Raw genomic sequence first — 18,603 nt, forward strand, 5'->3', positions numbered from 1 at the left:
TTGACTCATCCAGTGAGCACAAACATTATCCATCTTTGTCTTTCCACAGCACTTTATAATCCCAGGATCTCAAAGCCAAGTACCAGGAGAAAATACACAGCTCCTCCCTGAAGGAAAACCACCCAGTGTCACAAGGAAAGCTGTAGCCATTTTGATTTACAAAACTACACTGGGTGAATGCTGAATACAATCCAGCAGAGAAAGAAACCCCCGAAGATGAAAAAAACTTAACTACCAGAGGCAGAGATGAATATCAGTAATTTACAAATTACCTTTTAAAAGTGTTAAAACCCAACAGCAAGCCAACTTAACTTCCCTCCCAAACTTTCTTTATTCTCTATCTTTCCCTTTAATTTGCTTCCTGTGTCTTTTATAATGGTTTCCTGAGGTTCTGATCACAGTATCATTGTGGCATCAGTCTACTGGAAGCATAATCCTGGAGATATTCCTTTTAAAGGATAATTTAATTGAATTCTTAAATAGGAGAAGAAAATTAATTTCCTCTGACTTCATCCTCTATTGAATACTTAAACTTGCACAATCATACATTAAAGAAATAGACTCTATCGACTTTGAAACCTCAGGATTTATCACTTAGGTACTCTTCTGGTGCCTATCAGAACAAAATTAAAAAAAAAACTTTTTAAAAATCCAGTCACTAGGGAAAATCATTTTTTCACACTGAAATGTCTAAGTGCCTTTTCCCATCTGTAGTAACAGGCACTTAATGAAGAGAAAAAAAAAAAACGACACAAAAATTCTCAACATAGTTCACTTGTCTAAATGTGAATAAAAATAAAAACACCAAAAGATTGCATTATATTAATTTAAATCAAATGTTGATGAGCCTGGAAAAGTGAGCAGCTTCAGAAATGAGATGGCAACTTACTGCTTGAGGCAGACAGTTCTCTTGGGCTGGAGGACATCGGCTGAGCACACATCTGACAGAGACAGTCCCTTCCATTAAAGGTAACTCGATCTCCTGGTGGAAATGGACGCCTGGAAAGTTCAAGAGAAAAATGTATTTTTGCAAAGGTTATGCCAGAGATTTTCCTCTGTTCCCCATGCCTTGAGTTTTCTGCCTTCCTCCAGCGCAATCAATATTTTACAGAAACTCAGGCCAAATAGTTTCTGCAATGTGGCCTTGGCAAAGCCAGGCACTGGAAGAAATCCAATCCATGGATGCAAGCAGAGCAGAGGTTAGACTTGCCTTGTATTTTCCTTTTAAAAAGATTATCAAATGTATTTTATCTAAATAGCAGAGACAGTGAAATCTGCTAAGACACAACAGTTACATTTATGAAGGTCTCAGTGTGATGTTGTGGACAGCAAATGATACAGAAGAAAACTCAAAGAATCAGAACTGTTCTTGAGGTTGGTGAAGGAATGTGGAGCTAGTCACTCATAAATGTTAAGAATGTGTGTTAGGCAGAAGTTGACATTGCTGTTAACTCTTATTTGGTGCCTAAATCAAAGGATGAGCAACATTTAATAACTCCAAATCTTTAATGAGGAGTATTAACTGCAGACCCTCACCTCACTCCAAAACTGCTGAGCAAATTTACTGCTGATTTCAACAAAACAGAATGTTTCAGGCATCGTTTCCTTTCCACTACCATCTCTAAGTAGGCCAAAAATAAATCAGCAGCAACACTGAATTTCATTAATCTATTTCAAATACTTATCTTTTGTTCATTCAATATAAAAAGATTGATGCAAGTCAATGCGCAGAAAATTGATGTCATGTTTCACACTGTCCCTGGGAAATAAAACTGCAACATATACATTATATGCTTACCAAAATGCAGGAAACTCACACCCTATTTAAAATAGAAAACAATCAACATTCTTTCAATAGGAAAGGGCTTGAAAAATGTACCAGGCTAAAGGACAAAGTACTTCAGTTACTTATCAGAGACTGGAGTTTAAAATGCCACTTTTCTCTGATCCACAGAGCCTTAGCTAACTCCTTATTACTTGCTCTGAACTGAAGACTGGTTCTCTCACTGGGGACAAGAAAGAGTATTTGGGAAGAGGGTGAATCCCAGTAGTCCCAAAGCCACATGCTCTTATGTGATTGTTGGACTGTCCTCAGAGCTCAAAGGTAGGATCCAGAATTTTGCTTCACTTCTTTTCTCCCACCAAGCTGGGCTGCCCACCTGAGCTCAGGTCATTATCTCAGTGTGTAAGCCTGACACTTAATTCTTTCAGAAATAAGAGCAACTTTCTGAGAACATGTCATACAAAAGCTATGCTCCCCATATAAATGAGTGTCATTTTCAAGACTTTTCAAGTCAGATCTGCAGCAGATCTTTTATAACAAAATAAATGTATTCTCAAGAGAAATCTGTCTTGAGACTCGTGTCTGATGGCGACGCCTTTGCTTCTGTTTTCCTTTAACTGGGTTCCTGCCATGTTGTTTGAAGGGATGACTTACTTGCAGACAGTACAGGCAAAGCAGCTTGGGTGGTAAGTTTTCCCCAGGGCTGTCACTACTTCTCCTTCCACGAACTCGCCGCAGCCATTGCAGCGGGTGCCGTACATGCGCTGGTAGTCCAAGGTGCACAGATATTCTCCATTCTTAATAAAAAAGCCTCCTTGTGCCAGGTCACAGCCACACACTGGAAGAAAAAAACAAACCAGACAGATTAGAAAAATATCACTGGTAAGGATGTTAGCTGCTCAATTGTATCAGTAAAAGGGTGAAGAGCCAGTCAAGGATTTCTGTGACTTGGCAGGTTTTCCACTGTAAAATGCCTATTCACTCAAACCAGAACACATCACAACCAGGTGCCTGTTTTGCTTTGAGAAAATATTCAGAGTCCTACATTGGCATTTCTGGTCAACACAGAGACAGAAAGCAATCCTACCTCTAAGAGCCAAACCCCATGAAGTGAAAGTGCCATGGGAGATTGAATTTCACACTGTGCCTTTAGCTTGGATTCAGCAAAGAATTTGAAACTACCTATTCAGTGTTCCCCTGAGTATCACCAAAAATTTATACCCAGCTCCTCCCAGGCACTTGGGTTTCTGGCACTCCTCCTGCTCCTCTGTATATTGCTGTATCTGTGTAATTCAGTAAGAGAAACCACTCTTCACAGCAGTCTAGCATGCTAACAACTCTGCAAGGAGTGCCATCTCATCCCCCCTCATAATGTCAAATTATGTTCAGATCAAATATCAGAAATATTCAACATCAGAGATTCTGAGTATTAAGGAAAAGTAAATAAGCAGTATAATAAGTCCTTGCAGTTACACAGTCCTTGAAAAATTAAAATATGAAATACAGAAAGATTATCAGGAGGACTGGGTTCAATTCCTCTTTCTGCCACAAGTCCCAAGCACAATACTGTACCCAACATTTATTCTCAGTGTTGTAATAATGGGCTAGTATATTACTAGCTGCCTGCCTTGAAAGTTAAAATTGCAAGGCATCTGGGGCAGGGATTGCAAATTTCCTTTCTCTGTTGCCCAGTCCTGGAGGTCTAATGACTGCTACTGTAGCAAAAATTAATAGAACAACAATAAACAGTACTAAAATGCAGCTTAGAAGGAAAGCACTATCAGTACCAGAATTTTTCTGGTTTCACATTTCTGCATAGACTGTGATAATATTCCATGTGCAAACAAATTACATTTCATGGTGGCATTAAATCCACAAGCAGCCAAAACTCAATTATCAGTGACTGAAAAGAATTACAAAGAACTACTGTTAAGGCTCTGTTGAAATGCTGCAAAAGGTTCCAAGCTGTTTTTTTTAGGTAAACCTCCAGAAAAAAAAACACTTTCAGTCCTTCTTTTTTTTATACTGATCTCCATTTTGTTTAAAATATTATTTTAAAATTAACAATAAAATATCCTGTTAGGTAGAATGTTCAGGTAACCTCTACACCACAATTTTCCACTGGAGGTCCAGTAGAAAATCTATTTACAATAGGTTTGCTTCTCTGAGTTACTTTGTGCAGATCCTTACCATTAAATCATGTCAAAATTGAGAATTCTGCTTTAATATTTGAAAGATACTTTAGAAGCTGCTAAATCTCATGAAGTGCTATGGAGTACTCATGTGTCTGTGTGATTATTTAAGTTGTAGTTTGCAATTTACCTAGTAGCTTTAACATCCCAGTATATTTATTTTTCAGCCTCAAGCTGAAGGTGCTCAGTGTGCAGCTGGGTGTGCCTCAGGAGCTGCATGTGTGAACTCTCTGGCTCTTTGCTATGATCCCCAGTTCTACCAGAGTCACTTTTAGAAGAGCTCATTTGGTCCCTGCAGCCCCCTTTACCTGCCTAGGCAAGGCTCTAATAAGCTGGGATGATCAAAAGTAACTTTCAATGTCACTTCTGTTCTAGCTTCTTCTGAAAACCCAGCTTCAGCATCATAAAGAGGTGGCAGATCATTGTTTGCAAAAACTCCTACAAACATGGAAGGAAAGCGTTCATGCACTCACAGTTATTAGGCTCTACCCTCTTTGCAGGCATGGCCACAGGGATTCAATGAAAATGGGGGCTAAATACTTCAAAAGTCTTTTACAGACAGCAGTAGCTACTGTCAAAAAGCATTTCCTTCTACTGCCCTTTTCCTTATGAAGTCTTGTTTCTACCAATCTCTCACTCATTCTGCAAATAACCCAGAATGTGTGAGTTAAATTCTCCCACACTGACAAGCCATGAACTCGGGCCCAAGCAGAAGTGTTCACGATGTGAGCCCCCAGCAGATTCATCGTCTCTGGCATCCACACAGCAGGAAGCACACACCAATCTGCAAGAATTAGAAACAAGCCCTGGCAACCCCACATTACAAGGGATTTTTGCAGTCAATTTAGCACATGTGTTCCTATCACTAATCACAGCTTTAAGCTACATGGGAAAAACAAGGGTCACCCAGACTGTTAACAGCCATGGCTGGAAAAATGCTATTCCAGCCGGCTGCTTTCACTTTGAGTCAGAGATCAAATCAGAAAGGATAAACATGGCTGTACCCACACTCTATGTACAGTGTGGTGTGTAAGAGGGAAGGGATTTCAGCAGCTTTTTTTTCTTCTTTTTTGCTGATTTTTGCAACTGTGCAGAAGTCCTGTGTCTGCCAATGTATCCATCCCCTCAAGCTGACACATATTGCCTTAGCACACATATTTATGACCATTACAGAAAACCACAAAAAAGAAAGGACAAATTGCATTTGTTTTTTATTAAAAAGAAAGACCATATGCCCACCACTGTTCATGCCTCAAGCAGCAGAGGCAATGAAGAGAAATCAGCTGTGAACTCTACATATGTACAGCTCATTCTGATGATGTGATCTACACAACTGATGTGGTACACATATCATGTCATCAAAGAAAAATTCATACCTAAATGACGGCAGTTAACTGTAAACATTAAACTATTTTTTTTCTTATACGATGGGGAAAATGACTTTGAAAGAATTACTTTGTGGAGCCAATAGTGATGCACAAATCATGTTTCAAGGCAAAAAGCAAGAGATATTCTGTAAACATCCATCACACAGAAATAGTTCTATAGAAGCAAAATATTTCCCCAAGATCCTTCCTGCTCAGTATGATGGAAGGAAATCTGTTTTACAAGACCAAAATCGTCTTTCTGAAACAGGAGACACTGGGGAGCACTTCTGTTCCCTAAGGTACAACAAGCATAGAGACAAAAAAAAAAAAAAAAAAAAAAAAGCCAGCCTTTTTCTTTAAATGAAAGAAGAAAACATTATCTTCAAAAGCTCTTGGAGGAACTCAGCCTTCCTCTCAGAGTCTGTATATCAAAGAATTTCATATTCCAAACAAACCATCCTGCCTCTTTTGTGAATGGAATAAGCTGGAATATAGTTCTACCTCCCACTGTATGGAAAACACCCACCCACTAGCTTTTTCTGTCTTCAACTACTCTCTGGAGCTCCTATTTTGCATCCTTGGAGCACAAAAAGGTTGGAGATACTGCCAGAGCTGCTGTCAGCTCCCAAAGCTACAGGGTCTGGTATGGAAATCTGGGCTGGTCAAGAGCAATCCAGCTGCCTGTGGATCCAGGGACCTGGACCATTCTTAAGGTGAGTCACTTTCAAGCTTTAATGGTGATAAAAATGAAGAGATCAGAGTTTTTCAAAGAGAATGAAAGCAGGATTTGATCCTACTGAGCATTATTTAGGAATTCCATAACCTTATTGTCAGGGAGAGTTGAACTCCATGTTGATGTTAAGTAAAAATTGTTTCAGCACTGAAGAAAAAAAAAACATACAAGGAGGGTCTGTGAATCTGGGCTCTCAGTCTGCAGAAGTGAAAGCTATTCATTAAGAAAATTCTAATGATCTACTTTGTTACTGTGCACTAAATAAGGTGCAAATTCAATTTCCTGTTGGGGTTTTATTTCCTTCTTGTATTTTTCAGCTTCATGGAATAATGGTGCTGTTCTCAAGCAGGAAAATAGTCGTACAACAGTTATTCTTAGGACATAATGGATCTCTTGTTTGAAGGTAGAAAGGAATTTGGAAATGTTTCAGTTTATCACCTACATCCAAAAAAGTACACATCTGTTTCTTTTTTTTTTCACATAAGAGTTTAACAAATCCCATATTGATGAAAGCAAGCTTCAAGTTCTTATTAAAGTTTCTGCATTTCAAATGAACCAAGCCTCCTTCTGCCTTTTACTCCTCTTACCAATACCTTTCTTGATGGTGCTATTCATTTAAAGAATGAATACACATCCAAGCATCATCAGAGGAGCACGTAGGAACAGTAAATCTCAGAAGCTGTGCTGCAGCACTGCCCTGGCAGGGAGATTGCAAGGCACCAATAAGAAATGCATCCAGCAGTTTGCAAAAGCTGTAACAGAGATCCCAGTGATCATTTGTCACACTCCTGTCACTGGAGATTTTTTTCTGTCATACAATGATGAGAGATGCATTTTGACTGAAGTTATTTGATGTCCAGCATTCCCAGTGGTTCTGGAATCTCTTCTCATTTCAGCTGACTGACACCAGAAACAATGCTGGGAAGTCAAATCACATAAACATGGAACAAATACAGGAGACCTTAAAATCTGCTTTGGTAACTTGGTAGAAGAAAGGTTTAGCAGCTAAAACACCTCCTGAGCAAAGGACAAGATTGCATTTCTCCCTTCTTCTCCTAAACTGGTCTGAGATCCCCTTTGGGAATCATCCTCTAGCCTCCAGTCAGGCCTTTCTCCTCTTACCCTGAGAATCCCTGATGCTCCACTTCAGCTATCCTGCCTGCACCACTCCTGAGTGCTGCTGTCATTGTGACACAAGTAGCTCTCAGTAGGGCACCTGACTGAAACCCCTGGGCATTCAATGCAAGCACCTGAACCCAAAAGTGAATTCTGAGTCTCAGAGGAGCTCAGTTTTACGTGATCAGCTTTCCAATCAATGCCATGACCCTGCCTTCAGTCCTCCAGCACTGGAGACACAAATAATGCTGCACTGGGAGTTGTTCCTGTCTGCACCTGACTTGCACAAATTCCAATCTTTCTAGCAATCCAACAGCCATCAGCTCAAACCTGAGCTCAACAGCAAGCAAAGAGCAGCTGTATGTAGTGCAGCAATGTGACAGCTTCCCCAGTGCCCCACTGAAAAATCAGTGGTTTGTGCACCAGGATGGAAACAATGGCAGGAATCATTCAACCATTTAAAACACCTTTCACATTAAACTAAGCACGAGGTAGAGATCAAAGTCATTTACAGGTCTGTGGGAAATGAACCCTGGAGAAAATGCAATCAGTGGAAAAATGTCAAAGTTTAGCCTTGGATGGCTTGACTGTAACTATCTAGAAGAACCATTTCTCTGAAAAGCTTTCAAATAAGCAAACCAGGAATTTAAGGATAGAACAAACCCAAACTTCATCCAAGCCAGGCAAATGAAGGAGGCACTGACCACAAAGCCAAGAAATTTTCTGTATTTTTGTAAGGATGCTCTGCCCCACTCATCAGGCACCTGTTAATCATCCTGCTGCTCCTCTACTTCCAAAGGGATCCAGTAGCTTTTTAAAATCTGCCATGGCATCTGTCAGCATTCATCACTATCAGCCAAGTAGTGCAATTAATTTCATTTCCTGTCAAATGTTTGGTCCCTGAAGAGACCTCAAGCCCAACTAAACCAAGATTGGTATCAATCACTTGTCATTAATAGTATTCCAACCCCAACAGAAAAGTAAGGATCCACTTCAGAATGGGAAGAAACTGAACCTGAAGTGAAATGCCAGTAGGGATCACTGCAAGAAGAACAGTCTTCAAGACACAGCAGCTAAGATATGTAAATGCAGAAATGGCAATTAGTCTCACAGCTGCAACTGAGGTTTGATTTCACATCAAGCAACCTGAATGCATGAATTCACATCTGAACTGCACTCCCTGACATGGGAGAAATTTTAACCTCTCTTAGCTTCCCAGAAACAACAGATTCCCATTTCCACCTGGATCTTGGATTGGTCATTCAGAGCTCCAAATGACCTCATATAATTTCACGATGCTCAGGAAGGAGCGTGTTCTACCCACACTTGTGTTATCACATCCACACATCAGTTTCTGCTCCAGAAGAATTTGTGAAAATGCAGAGATCTTTTCAAACACTGCGCTGGACATCTACTACAAGAGTGGCCTCATATTTAAACTTTCCATCCACTGACACTGAACTATTTATAGGACTATCCAGCAGCCTGTCTGCAGCCTCCTCCTGCTGCCACTGAAGGAATCTGATGACAGATCAAGGGTCAAAGAACTAATGATTTAAAGCACATTCCAACCTGTTGATATAGTGTCTGCTTACATGACCCTGACTTCTTCCCAGTTCTTCAAGGGAGGAAGATCCAGTTCAAAGTCAAAGGATTACAGAGCATCCCAAAATCTAAACTTAGGAAGCCTCCCCACCCCCTGCCAGGCTCATTGAGCTGCAGATGATGTAGCCTTGAAAAGCCCTCACATAAAAACCCAGACCTGTGCCTGGAACCTAAACATACCACAGAGGATTCTGCAAGTTAAGCTCGAGAGACATCTAACTGAAGAGAGGAAAATTACCACATTTGTTCCATAATTAAGAAACTCCTTTATGCTGATTTATAACAATGTTTTAATAGAAGCTTTTTTTTTTTTCCTGTAGAATACTCTGGGTTTGTGGAATGCTTCCTGGATGCCAAGACTTGGCTTTGCATTGTAATTAGCAAGATTATTAGCAGGCAATTGCCTTTTGATATTTGATATCACTATAGCATGTGAAACATTGATACACAGTGAAACATTTTCACCTGACCTTTATTCCACATAACTGTAGATATCCCATTCCTGGAAGTGTTCAAGGCCAGGCTGGACAGGGCTTTGAGCAACCTGGCCCAGTGATTTGGCAACCTGGCCCATGGCAGAGGGGCTGGAATGACATGATTTTAAATTTCCACCCCAAACCATTTCATGATTCTGGGGATAGTGAGGACTAAAAAACTTAGTATTCTATCCTGCCATATTCTTATGGCAGGATTGCTTATTTATGAGATTAAATTTTCCTTAAGTCTACATTATTATAAAAAAATCTAAGTTTTCAAATTCATATTTGACGTCATGGATCTACTATTTGAAAGACTCCTACCACAAACACTACCCTATCTTGCTAAGATAATTCAGCCAATCTCTCTGTGCACCAAAATCAAGCTATGTAAACTTTTACATTGTTACTATGAAAGCTTAAAGCTTTTTCTGTTAAGCAATACAGTGTACTGAAACCAGCTTTTCCCTCTAACCCAAAAGATGAATCACAAGCTTAATAATAAAGCCTTATTATAGCAATTTTGCTAGCCTCCAAGTTTCCTCTGCTAGTACATGCAATAGGGTAAAGTGAACTGTAATCAACTGACAATGGCAGAAAATTATCATTTGTATCAGATCACAATTTAAATTGAGATATTAAAATCTCTGCTCAAGCACATTGTAATTTAGGGCCTGATCCCACACACATTTACATATGGAACAGAACTGCAGTGAGTAGTCTTAGTTTTTCCAGAGAAGTTATTAATGTACATAGATGCTTGCAAGAAAAACTTTTACTTCTTCATAAGCCACTAATTAATTCTTGTTAATGGCAATGTTTATTTGAGACAAACCCAATGATGTCTCCAGCTCAACCTCCTCATCTAACCTTCCCTCCTCTCAGCCTGCTGTTTCCATTGCCTCATAAAGATTAACAATTTGGTATGGTAAGAGTAGTGTACTCCTGCTAAAACAGACCTTAAAGCTTATTTATTACACCTGGAGGTAATGCAGAATCCTATTAAATTTGCATTTTTAACACAGACCAGTGTAATTCCCTGGCAAGGTAAGGGATTTTGTCATGAAACAGCCAAAGACAACTGCTCTGAATGGTGTTCCTGGAGCTGCACTCCTAAATGTCTCTTATCCCTCCTCTGTCCATCACTCCCCTGTTAACTCCAGCTCCCAGTCAGCTGCTGCCTGCCTGAAATTCTTTGCCTATCAGGAGAATGGCAGAGCTCACCTTCCTGGGGACAGCCACACCATTTTCAGCTTTTTTGTTTTCCTATCAGCTCTTGTCAGGAGCCACAAATAGAAGCGGCCGACCCTGGCAGACAGGACACACCAGCTGGAGACACACGGCTCTCCAGGCAGAGCCCCAGACAGCCCCATCTTATCACGGGGCCACGGGAACACGTCAGTCAGTGGAGGTTTTATTGGTCATCTCTGGCAGGAAGCAGCTCCTCTGTTCTTAGAAAGATTCCAGAGATGGACAGAGCACCAAACTCCTGCGGAGGGCGATTGTCTGCTCACATCAGGTGACGCATGAGCGTGTCCCCAGCTGGCTGATGCACGTGGAGACGTAAATCACAGTGCTCCTGCAGTGCCACAGCCACCACTGACACGCGTGCCAAGCAGTCATGGAGTGCCTAGGAGCCTCTGACACAACCTAGGGAAGCAGGACTACACGCATATCAAATACACTTAACAGTACAATGTAAAAACTGAGTGCGTGGATGGCAATAATAAAAAGGAATCTCATACAGAGCAAAGAACAGGATCACACAAACTGTGACTTGTGTGACAGCCTTATCAAGAAATGGATTTTCCCCACATCTTCTAAGTCTGTGGGCAAAAGTTTAAACACTTTCAGCAGGTATGAAAACAGACAAGTGTGAGCTTGTTCAAGTCTTTCATGCTATAAATGGGAGTTGCAGTCTCAAGAGAAAAGTTTAGTATACTAAAAAAAAAAAAAAGGCAAGCCACCTGTAGATGCAGCTGATACATCCTGGTCCTAGTATCTGTTGGTTTTGCTGCCTAACTTTATAAACTTTTTTTTTGCTGCCTACTTTATAAACTGAGGAGGATCTAACTCCACCTCCTGTAGAGTTGCAGTCATGTCATATTAAAAACACATCAGACTAAGAGGGAAGAAAACCACTTACTTGAACAGCTGTGTCCCACTTGTATAAACCATATGGTCAGACAATATGCAATGTGAGTAAATAACTATGTGGCTAAAACAAAAACTGCACTCACTTAAATAACAATAAACAAGACGTGCAGCTCAGGTAAAACATTCAAAACAGGACTTGGAGCGACCTCCCATACACAGCCCTTTCCTTTCTCCCTGTGAAGACAAATGAACTCTAAAAAGATAACACTCAGACAACAAACCCAACTAATAAGACTGAATGAACAGCATGAGAAAAGTCTCTAACACTCAGTTCTGGCCCTTCTGAGCTCAAACTGGGTTTACTTTCCTCCATTTCCTTAACAAGCTCATGGTACAAATCACAGTTTCATTTCCCCCAAGTAAGAATTATTTCCATAGCTCTCCCTTCCCTGGTGATCTTCATGCAAGCACTCATAAGGTCAATATTATTACAGAATCTTAAACTGTCATCACAAACAGAAGCTACAATGAGTTTAGACATTCCTCTAGGGAAGGAAAGAACAAAACCAAAAAAATTATACTAGTAAATCCAGTCTTGCAACAGAATAGTCAAAGCATAAAAGCAGCTTATGAGTAAGTAACTAAAACACAAATGAAAGAAGAAAGTAGACCTCACCCCTCCTAAAAAAAGCAAGATTAATGTGGTGCATTCATCAGGACAACAATTCCAAAGCCCTGCTCCATCTGTCCCCTTCTTTATCAGGAGGTCCTAAGGACACTGTTTGCTGCCTGGCCTGAATTATCATTCTCCTTTGTGACTCAAAGGATCTCAGGTGGCCTGATGCTGAAAATATCCTAATCCAGTATCTTCTGTAAATTGAGACCACTACTCACTATGGACAAGAACAAGAAAATAAACAAATAGTTGCTGGTTTTGAACTGCTCAGGGATTATATGGCATCAAGTACTGCTTGAAATACAGCAGCTGTAATAGAGATATGCATTTCCCCAAGCATTCCAGAAACAGGGCAGACAGAGCTCCATGGTGGAGCTGTCTGGGATGGGCTGATGCCTTTCCAGATTGGCACAGACAAAATACGTTAATATCTAGGTGAAAGGTAAGCATTTTTTTAGTTATCTAGCTGTATTTAACTGAAAACCACAGTTAACAAACCATTTCTTACATTCTAGATACTGATTTTCAGCATACAAATAACTCAAATGACCTTTAAAAAAAACCTTTAGTAACGTAGGAAAACAACTATTTCTATTTTCTGCTCTATTCCATATATTCAGGAAGCGGAAGAACAGAGCAGCCCCACAACTATTCCACCTACATTTGGAACATGAAAAATATAACTGTACTCAGGAACTGGACTGGAGACACTTCTCAAAGTCTGAATCTGCAGGGTACATGCTACATATGGACTTTCAGAAAAGATAACTCGGGTTTAATAGAAGTGAAAAACTATGTGGTATTGATTCCGCTGCTGTGTTTTAGTTACCCAGTTACTTTGATTTATTCCAGCACCTTTTTCCATGTTTGCCACCAGCTCTGCCACATTCACCTGGAGCCCGAGTCCCTTTCTGTGCTGTATCTCCCCTGTGCTGAGCTGGGACTGGCTGTGGCAGGCAGTGGTTGCACACAGACCTGGGGATTTCTCCTTATTCTCACCTTTCATCCTGCGTTTTGTGGTTACTCAATTCAGCCAGCTCTGCATTGGTGTTCATTAAACAGAAACTCTGTGAAGGAGCCAGGGTTGCCTCCTACTCCGTGGCACCCATCTTCAAAGGCAATGAATTCACAAAGCATAGTTTTACAGTTATTTAACGCTTCATTAAACCTCTGTTTTGTAAAAAAAGCACAGGGAGTCTTTGTTGTGGTCACAGAGGGCTCAGTGGCATGAGCTGGAGTTGCCAAGAGCCCCTCAGGTCCTCCCTCTGTGGAATGGGCAACACTATCCCCACTCCCAAGGAAGGTCCATGGCACAAAGCCTTAGAACACCTTTGCAGAACCTTTCTGGTGGGTTTTTTGAAAGCAAATACTTTCACCAGTCAATTGAGTACAAAGGACCTTAATTTTCATAACTATCCTTAATGAAAGACAGCCATTGCTATCAAGAGTTAAAAAAAATCCAGATCATTGAAAAAGCATTTAGACCAAAAACTACAAAAATATAGAATTTTCCTAAGTATCACCACCTTTCTTTACTCTTCCCACCTTCAAATCCTTCAGGTACTGAGCAAAGAGAGTATTTTTAATGGGTTGATGGCAGGAAGCACAACCTCCCATCAGTGGTCCAAGGCACATTTGCACAAATGGAGTCATTTCTAGCAGATGAATATCCAGGTTTTACCTTTGCAGGTGAAGCATTTGATGTGGAAGTGTCTGGCTTGAACTCGGAGCACTTCACCTTTACAAGGCTCCCCACATTTGTGGCAGTGGATGACTGGCTTTTCAGAGGGGTGGTGGGGCTCCTGAGGATGGGCCACTGTAAAGGAAACAAACAAAAAATATTTCAGCCCATACAAAAAAAGTATTTTCTTCTATACAAAACTCTGTGTTCTCAGACACTTCACACCACAATACAAATGTATCTGGTCACATTTTATGCTCATCTAAAAAGTTACCACCATTTCATTTAAATATAGTCTTTTCACAAACCAGTAGTTTAAGACATTCACATCAACTACTACTTGTTTCCATTAATGCTGCTACAGAAAGATGAGGAAAAACTCCCTCCACAGTGTCAGTGCCACAAAGTGTTTTAGAATGCCTGCCATTTTCTTTCCAAGAACATGAGTGTGTGCAAACCATTGGATGAGCACACAAGGAAAGTACAAACTAATTTAATCCAGGAAAGTATATAACCCAAGCAAAAAGGATGGAAGGAAAGCAATTCCAAATCAAGTTCTGGGAAACCAGATGAACCAGATAGTCTGTATGCAAATGACTGCACTAAAAATAAACTACAAACCTCTCCTTTTTGCTACAGCAGATACCTAATACAGGGAAAGCACTCTTGAAGAGAAAAGAAGCCAATATTATTTGTTTCTACTCCCATCAATTCTAGCAGAAATTACTTTCTGCATGCAAATTAGAGATACTATGAATAGGCAGAAACTACCCACATATTTGCAATATTGTCAGGGAGACACAATTCCAGGCAGGGGTAATCACCAACCCCACCACCCAGAGCAGAGCTTGGATAGGAACAGGAAAAGTTTGTGGATTTCATTGTCGTAATAAAAGTTTAATTGCTCCACATTTGGCTTCTGTAAAACGTTTAACTTTCTCTTCAGATGTGGCAGCTTGGGGCCCTAACAGAAATGCACGGGTGTAAGCTGGAGCAAGATTTAATCTCAACTGAACTGTTTGAAGTGGAAAGTATTACCCAGAATGTTCCCAAACAAACCTATGTTCCTTCAATTCTCCCTCCCACATCCCATTCTAGCAGTAGGAAGCCTTTCTCCTTGTAATATTGTTCTCAAACTAGTGGTGCTCATCAGAACATTTCAGAGAAAACATACCTCTACCCACGCCTCTGTCTTTATACCACTCCTGTCCTACTTTTCCTGGCCTGCCAAGGACTGAGTGCTGATACATCACTCTCACTGTCACTGGAAAACATCTTCAGAATTTTCTTGAGATCTTTTCCCTTCCTGACCAGTTCCTGGCATCACCCCAGCCAGGACTATGCTGTTTTTCAGGTTACTGCTTATGCAGCTTAACAGATACCTTGCTCATTTTACTGCACCAGATTCCTCCCTTTCTTCAGTGGATTCCTAGGGAAAAAGCTCCATCACTCCTTGAAGTCTTTTTATATTATTCTCCTTTATAAATGCCTTACTGAAGAAATGCTGCTATCATTTTGCATTACATAAATACAAGATTAATAATAAAAAAGCTGAATATGTGATTAGGGGAGTAATAGCATCAAGAATAGAGAATAAAAAATATTCTAAGCAATTTCTGTTGTAAGTCCAGCCAGACTAATATGGTAACTTTTACGCTCTTCTTCCTATCACCACTCACATCTCCAACCCCAAACTTCAAAGAAAATGGTTGAATTCTTCTACTCAAGCTTGAAGTTTTTAATACCTCTTTTTCTGGTAGCCTCACTTAAACTATTTCAGCATTTATTCAGTTATTCAGCCCATCCTGGTCAACAGAATTCAGCTGGTAATGCCAACCAGTATTTCAATTAGCAGCTCCAGTGAAGTAAAAGCTCACTGAATGCCTCACCTTGAGTGAACCTCATCTAATAGTCTGCAATGCAATACTGTTTCTGGAGTGGAAGTTATTATTCTTACAAACAAAACTATTCACTAGCAACCAAGGATATATATAGGAAAAAAAAGAAGGAAATAAAGAATGAATGAAAGACGAACATAGAGATGACTGTTAACTAATTAAAATTAGGAGCAAAATTCCCTCTCAGACCCAGACAGCCTGAGATGGGCCTGATGAAAGCTGAAGTTAACATTGTTGACTTTTAAAGCTGCTCACAAGAGGAAATGGATAAAGAATTTGGAAAAATGCTCTCTAAGCTTTATATGGTGCAATGTGAAATCTGTACCTGCAATACCCTGCTTATTCCACCTTACATGTGTAGGACACTCTGACATTCTGCACACCAGGTTCCAGATCTTCTGGTATTGATCTGTAACACAAGCCTCTGCTCTTTACAGGAGAGTAAATAACTATTTCCAAGGCTGGTCCAATGATGCAGCTTCTTTCCAGTTCTGCCTTTAAAGCCATTTAAATGAATACAAATACTGTTAGTTGCTATTTCCAGACTGATCTCTTAAGTGAAGCTAATTATGGTGCTTGTCTTACTGGCCTCCATTTAGCATTGTAGGTCAAAATTGAATAATTGACTTTCACCCTCCTGTAAGGAATTGCTTGTAAGCTTTTTCCTTTGGATGCACGCAATACACACAAGGCTGTTCAGTGGCAGAGGTGACCTTTCACAGTTACCAGTGAGGACAGAACAGGGAATTAAAAAAAAAAAAAGAAAGAGAAATACCTCAACAAGCAGCTTATTGAAATTTTTCTGACTGAAGTCCAGCCAGCTCACTGGACATGTCAGTTTTAAGCTGCTCTAGGTTTGAAAAGGTCAGAGTCAGGAGCTGGGTTCATCTCCTTGCAGGGATTTCACACCTTGAGAGTCCATATTTCAGGCTCTGCCTGCACCAACCCTCCCCACCACAAATACAGGATATCTTCTCAGGCATCACAGACTGCACATGATGTAATAAGGCAACCGTAGATCATGTCTGAGACAATTACAACAGACTCCAGACAGTACAGTCAGAGACAGGACATGAATTTAGAATCTGGATAACCCAGATTCCTGCTCCACAACAGATACCTCTGTGGATGATATCCCCTAACCCTAAAGGAATAAAGCCATACAGTTAATTCAGCTAAGTCACTGACCCTGGAACCACCAGGGGACCTACCAAGTTACCAATTATTTGAATGTTTTAGTTTCTCTGTGTCTTCAGTGTCTAGGACTGTAAACCAGGTGCAACAGCACTGTCAGCCTCAGCCTACTGTGAGAATAAATCCCATGGTAAGGTTCCCAGGGATGGAAAGAGCCACGTAAGCACTAAGACAGCCAGTCACCTTCCTGCCTCAGTACCAGTGCTCACAATTGTCTACAGAGCAAGGTTCCCAGGGATGGAAAAAGTAGAAATACTAAGACAGCCAGTCACCTTCCTGCCTCAGTACCAGGGCTCACAAAGAAGAACATTTCAAGACAAGCTAGGTTGAGACTTCCACTCAAGACCAGCTTAAATGAATAATCGATGAATAATTAATGCTTTCTTAAACTCATTTAGGCTTCAAATAAGACAAATCAATGTCCCATTAAATATCCAATTTACCATTTACCCAGAGTAACACATACACTGACTGGGTCAACTGGGAAGTCTGGATTACAATGCTCACAATTGTCTACAGAGCACAAAGTGCCCACCCACAGCACGGGTTAAGTATTGGCCAGCTCCAGTTTAAGGATGTGAACTGAAACCTGTCTCCACACAAAGCTGTCACATCCCAGTTCAGCCCAACCATCATGACAGGGTGCATGGATGCTTTTGGGTAAGACTGCTGGGCACTGCCTGAAGACTTTTTTTTTTCCTAATTAATGAATAAAATCTCTGGTCAGAGATACACAAAGAAGAACATTTCAAGACAAGCTAGGTTGAGACTTCCACTCAAGACCAGCTTAAATGAATAATCGATGAATAATTAATGCTTTCTTAAACTCATTTAGGCTTCAAATAAGACAAATCAATGTCCCATTAAATATCCAATTTACCCAGAGTAACACATACACTGACTGGGACAACTGGGAAGTCTGGATTACATAATTTAAGTCAGGGAGAAATAAAAAGAACAGAAAAAAATCAATAGCACCTTCAGTTGTGAGGAAAACAATCCTTGTCACTGGAGTGTTGCTTTGTGCTAACATCACTCTGCAGACATATCACCATTATTTTTGTCATTCCTTATGTTTCCTTGTGAATCAAGCAATGTTGGTTTCATTATGTTTTGCAACTGCACTATATGGATGTAAATTCAAAGCAACTCCAACAGCTTGAGAGTACCTGTTACTGCATTTTATCTAAACATCTCAAAATAATTCCAGACCTGCAAAAAATAATTAAAAACAAAAGGAGATAGAAAAGACCACAACCCAATGTTCATATGAGAAACCAAAGGTATTTTCTGAGCAAAATTAAAGACTTAATTCACTGTGCAAAGTTGAAAACTGTTCTGTTGGGGTGTTTTCTTTACAGCAGATCATTGTCTGAGGGTTTAAAAACAATTATTTTTTGTTGCATCAGCTAGAAATTAGACCTCAGTATTCACAACAAACCTTTCTGAAATGGAAACTACAGCAACTACTTGAAGAGTATGCAGTTGAATAAAGAAAACAATGCAAATAAATACTGCAGCCTTCTTTATTGATGATTCTCTCCCTGAACACAGAACTGTTAGGAAACCAAAGGCAGAAGCTAAGGGATTCTTAGCTGCAGATTCTTGCTGGCAAGACTCCATGTATCTGCAAGCCAGGAAGTACCTTGGCTTTTACTGGAAGTCAGAAAAGCTTCTGGGAAACACCTTGCTATGGGAATGCTGCAAGGTGGAGTCACACCAAAATATTTTTAGTTCAGTTCTACTCTAAACTGCAATTAAAAAAAAAAAAAAAGCATCCTCTAA

The 18,603-nt window shown here is 40.2% G+C and overlaps 1 protein-coding gene across 20 annotated transcripts in view; it reads right to left on the reverse strand.

Moving 5' to 3' along the window:
* Positions 1 to 18,603, reverse strand: part of ABLIM1 (actin binding LIM protein 1) — a 185,611-nt gene that overhangs the window by 80,245 nt on the left and 86,763 nt on the right. For all 20 annotated transcript variants that reach the window (XM_039709090.1, XM_039709086.1, XM_039709089.1 and 17 more), the window contains 3 exons: positions 13,727 to 13,861; positions 2,438 to 2,621; positions 890 to 999 (listed from right to left, as the gene is read on the reverse strand). In XM_039709090.1, the coding sequence (XP_039565024.1) occupies positions 890 to 999; positions 2,438 to 2,621; positions 13,727 to 13,861 (429 nt within the window). Of the gene's footprint in view, positions 1 to 889; positions 1,000 to 2,437; positions 2,622 to 13,726; positions 13,862 to 18,603 lie in introns of those variants that run through there.

The sequence above is a fragment of the Passer montanus genome, unplaced genomic scaffold (assembly GCF_014805655.1).
Source record: "Passer montanus isolate IOZ18808 unplaced genomic scaffold, ASM1480565v1 scaffold21, whole genome shotgun sequence".
NCBI lineage: Eukaryota > Metazoa > Chordata > Aves > Passeriformes > Passeridae > Passer > Passer montanus.